The sequence below is a fragment of the Scardinius erythrophthalmus genome (genome assembly GCF_964197995.2).
Source record: "Scardinius erythrophthalmus genome assembly, chromosome: 13".
Lineage (NCBI taxonomy): Eukaryota > Metazoa > Chordata > Actinopteri > Cypriniformes > Leuciscidae > Scardinius > Scardinius erythrophthalmus.
In genome coordinates this window covers 2,649,357-2,659,356 of record NC_138233.1, presented here as the reverse complement: position 1 = coordinate 2,659,356, position 10,000 = coordinate 2,649,357, and the positions used below count along the sequence as shown (strand labels likewise).

At 42.4% G+C, this 10,000-nt stretch overlaps 1 protein-coding gene across 1 annotated transcript in view; it reads left to right on the top strand.

Annotated features, from left to right (window-relative positions):
- afg2a (AFG2 AAA ATPase homolog A) overlaps positions 1 to 10,000 on the top strand; it is a 59,174-nt gene that overhangs the window by 13,592 nt on the left and 35,582 nt on the right. Inside the window, exons 10-11 of the mRNA XM_081382978.1 lie at positions 6,696 to 6,850; positions 8,464 to 8,673. Coding sequence (XP_081239104.1) covers positions 6,696 to 6,850; positions 8,464 to 8,673 — 365 coding nt within the window. The remainder of the gene's footprint in view (positions 1 to 6,695; positions 6,851 to 8,463; positions 8,674 to 10,000) is intronic.

Below are 10,000 nucleotides of genomic sequence, written 5' to 3'. Positions count from 1 at the left end.
GTAACCGCTGAACACAAAGCGGTTTCGTCGGTAACGGCTGAACACAAAACGGTTTCCCTGGTAACGGCTGAACACAAAGCAGTTTCGTCGGTAACAGCTGAACACAAAACGGTTTCCCCGGTAACGGCTGAACACAATGCGGTTTCCTCGGTAACGGCTGAACACAAAGCGGTTTCCTCGGTAACGGCTGAACACAAAGCGGTTTCCCTGGTAACGGCTGAACACAAAGCGGTTTTGCGGTTAATGGCTGAACACAAAGCGGTTTCCCAGGTAACGGCTGAACACAAAGCGGTTTCCCTGGTAACGGCTGAACACAAAGCGGTTTTGCGGTTAATGGCTGAACACAAAGCGGTTTCCCAGGTAACGGCTGAACACAAAGCGGTTTCCCTGGTAACGGCTGAACACAAAGCGGTTTCCTCGGTAACGGCTGAACATAAAGTGGTTTCCTCGGTAACGGCTGAACACAAAGCGGTTTCCTCGGTAACGGCTGAACACAAAGCGGTTTCGTCGGTAACGGCTGAACACAAAACGGTTTCCCTGGTAACGGCTGAACACAAAGCAGTTTCCCAGGTAACGGCTGAACACAAAGCAGTTTCCCAGGTAACGGCTGAACACAAAGCGGTTTCCCAGGTAACGGCTGAACACAAAGCGGTTTCCCAGGTAACGGCTGAACACAAAGCGGTTTCCCAGGTAACGGCTGAACACAAAGCGGTTTTACGGTTAACGGCTGAACACAAAGCGGTTTCCTCGGTAACGGCTGAACACAAAGCGGTTTCCTCGGTAACGGCTGAACACAAAGCGGTTTCCCTGGTAACGGCTGAACACAAAGCAGTTTCGTCGGTAACGGCTGAACACAAAGCAGTTTCCCAGGTAACGGCTGAACACAAAGCAGTTTCCCAGGTAACGGCTGAACACAAAGCGGTTTCCCAGGTAATGGCTGAACACAAAGCGGTTTCCCAGGTAATGGCTGAACACAAAGCGGTTTTACGGTTAACGGCTGAACACAAAGCGGTTTCCTCGATAACGGCTGAACATAAAGCGGTTTCCTCGGTAACCGCTGAACACAAAGCGGTTTCGTCGGTAACGGCTGAACACAAAACGGTTTCCCTGGTAACGGCTGAACACAAAGCAGTTTCGTCGGTAACAGCTGAACACAAAACGGTTTCCCCGGTAACGGCTGAACACAATGCGGTTTCCTCGGTAACGGCTGAACATAAAGCGGTTTCCTCGGTAACGGCTGAACACAAAGCGGTTTCGTCGGTAACGGCTGAACACAAAACGGTTTCCCTGGTAACGGCTGAACACAAAGCAGTTTCGTCGGTAACGGCTGAACACAAAACGGTTTCCCCGGTAACGGCTGAACACAAAGCGGTTTCCTCGGTAACGGCTGAACACAAAGCGGTTTCGTCTGTAACGGCTGAACACAATGCGGTTTCCTCGGTAACGGCTGAACACAAAGCGGTTTCCTCGGTAACGGCTGAACACAAAGCGGTTTCGTCTGTAACGGCTGAACACAAAGCGGTTTCCCAGGTAACGGCTGAACACAAAGCGGTTTCCCAGGTAACGGCTGAACACAAAGCGGTTTCCCAGGTAACGGCTGAACATAAAGCGGTTTCATCGGTAACGGCTGAACACAAAGCAGTTTCCCAGGTAACGGCTGAACATAAAGCGGTTTCATCGGTAACGGCTGAACACAAAGCAGTTTCCCAGGTAACGGCTGAACATAAAGCGGTTTCCTCGGTAACGGCTGAACACAAAGCGGTTTCGTCGGTAACGGCTGAACACAAAACGGTTTCCCTGGTAACGGCTGAACACAAAGCAGTTTCCCAGGTAACGGCTGAACATAAAGCGGTTTCCTCGGTAACGGCTGAACACAAAACGGTTTCCTCGGTAACGGCTGAACACAAAGCGGTTTCCCAGGTAACGGCTAAACACAAAACAGTTTCCCCGGTAACGGCTGTACACAAAGCGGTTTCCTCGGTAACGGCTGAACACAAAGCGGTTTCCTCGGTAACGGCTGAACACAAAGCGGTTTCGTCGGTAACGGCTGAACACAAAGCAGTTTCCCAGGTAACGGCTGAACACAAAGCGGTTTCCCAGGTAACGGCTGAACACAAAGCGGTTTCCCAGGTAACGGCTGAACATAAAGCGGTTTCATCGGTAACGGCTGAACACAAAGCAGTTTCCCAGGTAACGGCTGAACACAAAGCGGTTTCGTCGGTAACGGCTGAACACAAAGCAGTTTCCCAGGTAACGGCTGAACACAAAGCGGTTTCCCAGGTAACGGCTGAACACAAGCGGTTTCCCAGGTAACGGCTGAACACAAAGCGGTTTCCTCGGTAACGGCTGAACACAAAGCGGTTTCCTCAGTAACGGCTGAACATAAAGCGGTTTCGTCGGTAACGGCTGAACACAAAGCAGTTTCGTCGGTAACGGCTGAACACAAAGCGGTTTCGTCGGTAACGGCTGAACACAAAACGGTTTCCCTGGTAACGGCTGAACACAAAGCAGTTTCGTCGGTAACGGCTGAACACAAAATGGTTTCCCTGGTAACGGCTGAACACAAAGCCGTTTTGCGGTTAACGGATGAACACAAAACGGTTTTGTCGGTAACGGCTGAACACAAAACGGTTTCCCTGGTAACGGCTGCACACAAAACGGTTTCCCTGGTAACGGCTGCACACAAAACGGTTTCCCTGGTAACGGCTGAACACAAAATGGTTTCCCTGTTAGAAAGAGAGTTTGTGTGAGTGTGTGTGAGATAAAGAGAGTGAGTTTGTGTGTGTGTGTGTGTGTGTGTGTGTGTGCGTGTGTGTGTGAGTGAGAGAGAGAGAGTGAGTGAGTGTGTGTGTGTGTGTGTGTGTGTGTGTGTGTGTGTAAGAGAGAGAGAGAGTTTGTGTGTGTGTGTGTGATATTACTGTGTGTTCAGCAGCGACTCACTGAAACTGAACTCCAGTGTGTGTGTGTGTGTCTGTTTGAGTGAGAGAAACTGAACTCCTGTGTGTGTGTGTGTGTGTGTGTGTGTGTGTGTGTGTGTGTGTGTGTGTGTGATCAATAATGCGCAGTTTCCTCTGAATGACCTCCTGAAGAGACTCGAGTCTCGAGCGCTGAAGAGAAACATTAACAATCTTCTGAAGATTAATTCATAAAAATGCTTCTTGAAAACTCTGGCCAAAAGTCATGTGATGTGACATATTGTGCAGTTGTTCTTGTTTATTTGAGATAACGCACTGAAATTATGCAGATGTTATTTTTGGCCAAAATTATGAACTCATGCAAACTAATGAGATATTAATAACTGATTATGTTGTAGTCAGTGCGTGCTGTGAGCTCTTTGTTTTTCATGGATGTTTTTGCATAGTAGATTTAAACCTCTAGCTGTAGTTTCGCCACATACATTTGTCAGATTAACTCCTCAAGCAAGTTTAGTGTGTTGTTCTTCCCTCATATTTAAAATACTCATATTTTGATGGTTATTAAAATTTGTAAGGTCATGAAAAGTCATATTTAATCATTTTAAATATGTCTGTGGTTTTTATTAATTTTTATTTCAGTTTTAGTTTATTTTAGCACTAACAAAGAGAACTTTACCTTGACAACTAGCCAAGGTGTATAAGTATATTTTTTAATTAAAATTGACAATTTAAAAAAAAAAAAAATTTATTGTATGTACCTAGTGTTCTTTTGCATTGGTTAATATTTTTAAATAACCCATTTTTTTCATTAAACATCTCAACTTTGGGGATTCAGGTCAAGTTGGTGTTCATCCTAACTTTACGAACATTAATTTCTTCTTAAATTTTCTCAGATCGACTGGTTTCTGCTCAGATTCTATTAGAAAAAAAAATTCTCCTCTGATTACTTGCACTATATGAGGCATGTAACGCACCATATAATGTAATTTTCCGTCATAAATTGTTTTCCGCCATTTAGAATTTTCAGAAAAAACGACTTTTTCTGACTTCTAGAGATTTTCATGAAAATCGAACTAGATCATCTTCATACCATGCCGACAAAAAATCATGGAATTCAAGTTGATTCGTCAAACTGTTCTCGAATAACTCACCTGCACAATTTCTGCACGGCGCCACCTAGTGGTCAGGAGGTATGAAAAATGGCTGTTTTTGCTCATAACTTGTGAACGGTTTGGCCGGTTTGACTCGATGTGACTTGATTAATATGAACACAGATGCTCAGTCACGCAGTAAAGCTGATTTTACTGTATTTTTACTGTTTATGTTGAGATAAAAATGTGAAATGTGTTCGTCTCACTTTATCTTTCATGAAGAAAAGGCAGAAGAGAAGCAGCTGTGGATTTTTACGTTTTCTAAAATAAATCACACTGAATGTCCAGAACGGAGAATAAACAGCCCTGTGTCTGAATGACGACTTCTGCCTTATAAAGCCTTTCTCTCGCTCTCTTCTTTCACAGCGAGAGCAGATTTCAGTCATGCTGGTTTATAAGGGTGTTCTGTTTATAAACGCCGGAAACTCTCTATCTCTCCCTCTCTCCCTCTCTCTCTCTCTCTCTCTCGTTTTATGTGAGGGCTGGTATTGTTTCGCAGCTGTGAGTGTAAATACAGGATTGAGGAAGGATCTGGAAACATTCCTGCTTTGCCCGTTTTTACTGTTGTTGTTCTTCCTTCTGTTTTATTTCATCTTTAAATGATGCAGTTCTTTAAGTTTCGTCTCTTTGCTGCCTGTAAATTTAAATACCTGGGATTTAAAATCATCATTAAAATATCATCTAAGCTATCTATCCATCCATCAATCCTTCCATCCATCCATCAATCCTTCCATCAATCCTTCCATCCATCCATCAATCTATCCATCCATCCATCCATCATTCCTTCCATCAATCCTTCCATCCATCCATCCATCCATCTATCCATCCATCAATCCTTCCATCAATCCTTCCATCCATCCATCTATCATCCATCTATCCATCCATCTATCCATCCATCAATCCTTCCATCCATCCATCCATCCATCCATCCATCATTCCTTCCATCAATCCTTCCATCCATCCATCCATCCATCTATCCATCCATCTATCCATCCATCAATCCTTCCATCAATCCATCCATCCATCCATCCATCATCTATCAATCCTTCCATCAATCCTTCCATCAATCAATCCATCAATCATCCATCCATCAATCCTTCCATCAATCCATCCATCCATCCATCCATCCATCATCCATCATCTATCAATCCTTCCATCAATCATCCATCCATCCATCCATATCCATCCATCCATATCCATCCATCCATCCATCCATCAATCCTTCCATCAATCCTTCCATCAATCCATCCATCCATCCATCATCCATCCATCCATCATCTATCAATCCTTCCATCAATCATCCATCCATCCATATCCATCCATCCATATCCATCCATCCATATCCATCCATCCATCCATATCCATCCATCCATCCATCCTTCCATCCATCCATCCATCCATCCATCCATCCATCTATCCATCCATCTATCCATCCATCAATCCTTCCATCAATCCATCCATCCATCCATCCATCATCTATCAATCCTTCCCTCAATCCTTCCATCAATCAATCCATCAATCATCCATCCATCAATCCTTCCATCAATCCTTCCATCAATCCATCCATCCATCCATCATCTATCAATCCTTCCATCAATCATCCATCCATCCATATCCATCCATATCCATCCATATATCCATATCCATCCATATCCATCCATCCATCCATCCATCCATCCATCCATCCATCCATCCATCCATCCATCCATCCATCCATCCATCCATCCATCCATCCATCCATCCATCCATCCATCCATCCATCCATCCATCCATCCATCCATCCATCCATCCATCCATCCATCCATCCATCCATCCATCCATCCATCCATCCATCCATCCATCCATCCATCCATCCATCCATCCATCCATCCATCCATCCATCCATCCATCCATCCATCCATCCATCCATCCATCCATCCATCCATCCATCCATCCATCCATCCAATGAGCTTTTCTCTCAAAATATTGATATTGAGTTGATGAATAAATTATCATATGAAGTCGATTAGAATGCACGTTAAACTTTAGTCTGGTTGAATTACGGTCGTGTGCTGCGTGACTTTATGATTATTTAAGGTGGATTTGCAGGTAATCTATTTTTAAACGCGTTTATTGGAAACATACGAGTCTCCTCTCTTCAGCTTTAATGCTCGTCGCTCCTCTGTTCCTCTCTCTCTCTCTCTCTCTCTCTCTCTCTCTCTCTCTCTCTCTCTCTCTCTCTTGATATCGTTGTGTTTGTGATCCTCGTTCGGCCCCGTCTGATGTCATTAGAGAGCAGGAGTTCAGGTTTGATTCACGTCGGATGTTTACTCTGTGTTGGAGCCGAGGAAAGCCTGCAGGATGTTTGCTCTCAAAAAAATCAACTCAAACAGAGATTAAACCCGCTGGATTCAGCTTCATCTGGACCTTATTATGCTTCACTGTGTGTGTGTGTGTTTGTGTGAGAGAGAGAGAGAGAGCTGGTGCTTGTGTTAAAGGGACAGTTCAACCACAAATTATTCTGTCATCATTCACCATAGAAATACACGACCAGTCAAAAGTTTGTAATCAAAGTTTGTAAAAAATCGACCCCGAACTTGAACTTTGAACCTGGTCTGTGATGGTCTGTTCATGATCTGTGTTTCTGCAGGTCTTCACGCACTGAGGAGGGTTTTAGGATCCACACCTGCTCTCTCTGACGTCCAGGTGATGAACAGGGTAAAGGTCACGACCTCTGACCTCAGGCTGGCCATGACGGAGGTCAAACCCAGTGCGATGAGAGAGGTGGCCATCGACGTGCCGAAGGTACAGTGTTCATCTAAAGAATGATGATGAACTAATGAAAACCTTTACATGCAGTGATTATCAGCAATCTGAGTGATGGATTGATGGACCAATCACAGCTGAAGATTTAGATATAAGGCTCAAAAACACACAAATTATTTTGGTGTGGTCAAAGTTTGGTGTAAATATGCCAAAGCGTTACAGCTTTAAAATCAGCTGGGCATTATTCCAACACAGCCGTTGATGCATTTTTCAATAACCATTTAGTCCATTGAAAAGCTTTTGATAACCCTGTGTCGGTATGGTTTGAAGATGATCTGAGCCAATTTTGGGGAAAATCAAACCGAAAAAAATTGTTTTTTAAAATAATTCAACATGGGAATTAATAATTCAACACAGCAAGTTCAACCGGATATGGCATCATTGGTATCATTGTTCTCGGCATGATTCAAGGAATCTATAATGACACGAAACTATAAACATTGTTTGAAATGTCATTATAATTTTCCGAAACTTTTTGAGTTCCTTCAGGGCATGGTAATAATACAGCATTTTATGACAAAATTTAAAATGGCCGACACCCAGAAAACCCAATTTGGGAAAATTCTATAATTCGATTCATTATGCTGCACTGAATCAAAAGAGACCAGTTTTATCATTTTTCGGCAAACCGTTCAGTAGTTATAAGCAAAAATAGCCATTTTTTAAAATCTCCTGACCAGTAGGTGGCGCTGTGCCGAAACGCTGCATGTAGCCTCAGGTCATGCTTGTGATGACGTACCAAGACTCGCCTCAATACGCTAAAGCACTTCAGATGTATAGCCTTGTGTCAAGTTTGGCGTTCTCTTCTTCAAATTCGGTTGTGTGTTGTTCGAGAATGGTTGCGTTTAACAAAAAGTCTTTATTCATTTTTGCCAAGCATGATCTGATTCTATTTTCATAAAAATTGGACAAACCTTCTAGGAGCCAAGCACTTATAAGAAAATATAATTTTGTTTCTAGCCCTTAGGGTTCAAAAGTCATTAGCATAAACATTAGTGAAACTTTGGACAGTGGGTGGCGCTAGAGGGATTGAGTTAGAGACTCCAGATTTGGTGGAGTGAATGTTTGGACTGTTCTCTATCTGTGTGCCAAATTTCACAACGTTTTACCATACGCTTCTCTGGGCTGCCATAGTCAAGTCAGCTTTATTTATGTGTGCTAGTGTTGTCAAAAGTAGCGACTTCGGTACCATGTCGATACTGAAATTTTATAATTGTGACGTTTTGAGCACTATTGAGCGGAATCATAAACTCCTCTGATTGGCTATTGTGTTCACGAGCTCATCAAGTATGTCTGTGATTGGCTACAATGATCAGTGCTTCAAAAACATGTTGTAAATATACATCAATGAGGCTCTTCAGCGAGCGCTTACACACACGCGCACGCGCTGTCAAACGCTCCCGTGCGCTGATCATTGTGGCCAATCACAGACATATCTGATGCTCAAACAGTAGAGCGTTGACGCTTGCAACGCCAAGGTCATGGGTTCGATTCCCAGGGAAAGCAAGAACTGATAAGAATGTAAAAATGCTTACCTTGAAATGCAATGTAAGTCGCTTTGGATAAATGTAAATGTGTGTGTGTGTGTGTAGGTCCGCTGGAGTGACATCGGGGGCATGGAGGAGGTGAAGCTGGCGCTGAAGCAGGCGGTGGATTGGCCCTTACGGCACCCCGAAGCCTTCCGCCGGTTGGGGATTACGCCACCTAGAGGCGTTCTGCTGTACGGGCCTCCGGGATGCTGCAAAACCATGATCGCTAAAGCCTTAGCCAACGAGAGCCAGCTCAACTTCCTCTCCATCAAGGTACGAGATGAGGGAAACTCATGTGAGAGTGTTTGGTTTATTATAATGGAGCAAAGAGAGAACGAAAAAGTATATATATATATATGTTATAATTAGGGCTGGGCAGTGATTAATTGCGATTAATTGCATACAAAATACAAGTTTGTGTTTACATAATATATGTGTGTAATTATTTTGTATATATAAATACACACACATGCATGTATGTATTTAAGAAAAAATTATATATAAAATATTTATATATAATGAAAATGTTATATATATATATATATATATATATATATATATAATGTATGTGTATGTATGTATGTATGTATATATATATATATATATATATATAATGTATGTGTATGTATGTATGTATGTATATATATATATATATATAATAAATATAGGACATTGGTGTACTATAAAACTCATACCCAAAGGTGTGCGTGTGTGTGTGTGTCATCTTGATCTGATCAGGCGTGTTTGGGAGTGAATTCCCTCACTAGAGGATGTTTAGTCTGAGAGACGCTCACATTTCTGTACGAGAGCCGATATGAATCTCTCCAAAGCAAGTTACGGAAAACACACACCCTCCGAGAGAAAACCCAGATCACGAGTGTGTGTGTGTGTGTGTGTGTGTGACAGGAGGTGTTGAAATGCATTATGGGACGAGAGGAAGTGAGCTTAACTTCAGAGAAAGTGTTTATCAGACAGTTCTCGTCTTCTGTCTTCTGGTTTGTTGTTATTTGTCTTTTTTTTAAATGGAACAGTTTATTGAACCTTTGCACAAAATAAGCAGAAGTTTTTGTTGATGATCATATTTGATTCATCAGGCTTTAATGTCTCAGGCTGTATTATACAGTGAGAATATGGAGGAAAAGACAGCTCAGTTTATTTGGCCCAAACTGACTAAAAATGTGCAGTTTAATGCAGATGCTGATATTTATATGGACAAGAAGTGATGAAATTCTCAAGCTTGTAATGTCAAACAGTGAGATCTTTATAACAGTACAGCAGATACTTAAATAAATTGCATATAAATATCAATATCTGACAACAATATGTCTAAGATGATAATGAAATGCTTAGTTTTATGATCAAAACGAACACATCATACATCAAGGGATTTATTCAGTAAATGTGTTTCCGTCGTAGTTTATGCGCATGTCTTCTAATCGGATAAACCATGGCTTAGATTTTTATGTGCATCTTTGTGGTTGTTTTTGTTTTAATGCAATATCCTAAAATACACATAAAAACGGTGTCTGGAAACAGCTGCTGATGTTTGCCCTGACTGAGGTCTGTAATGCACTGATAAATGATTGGTGAAGTATTGATG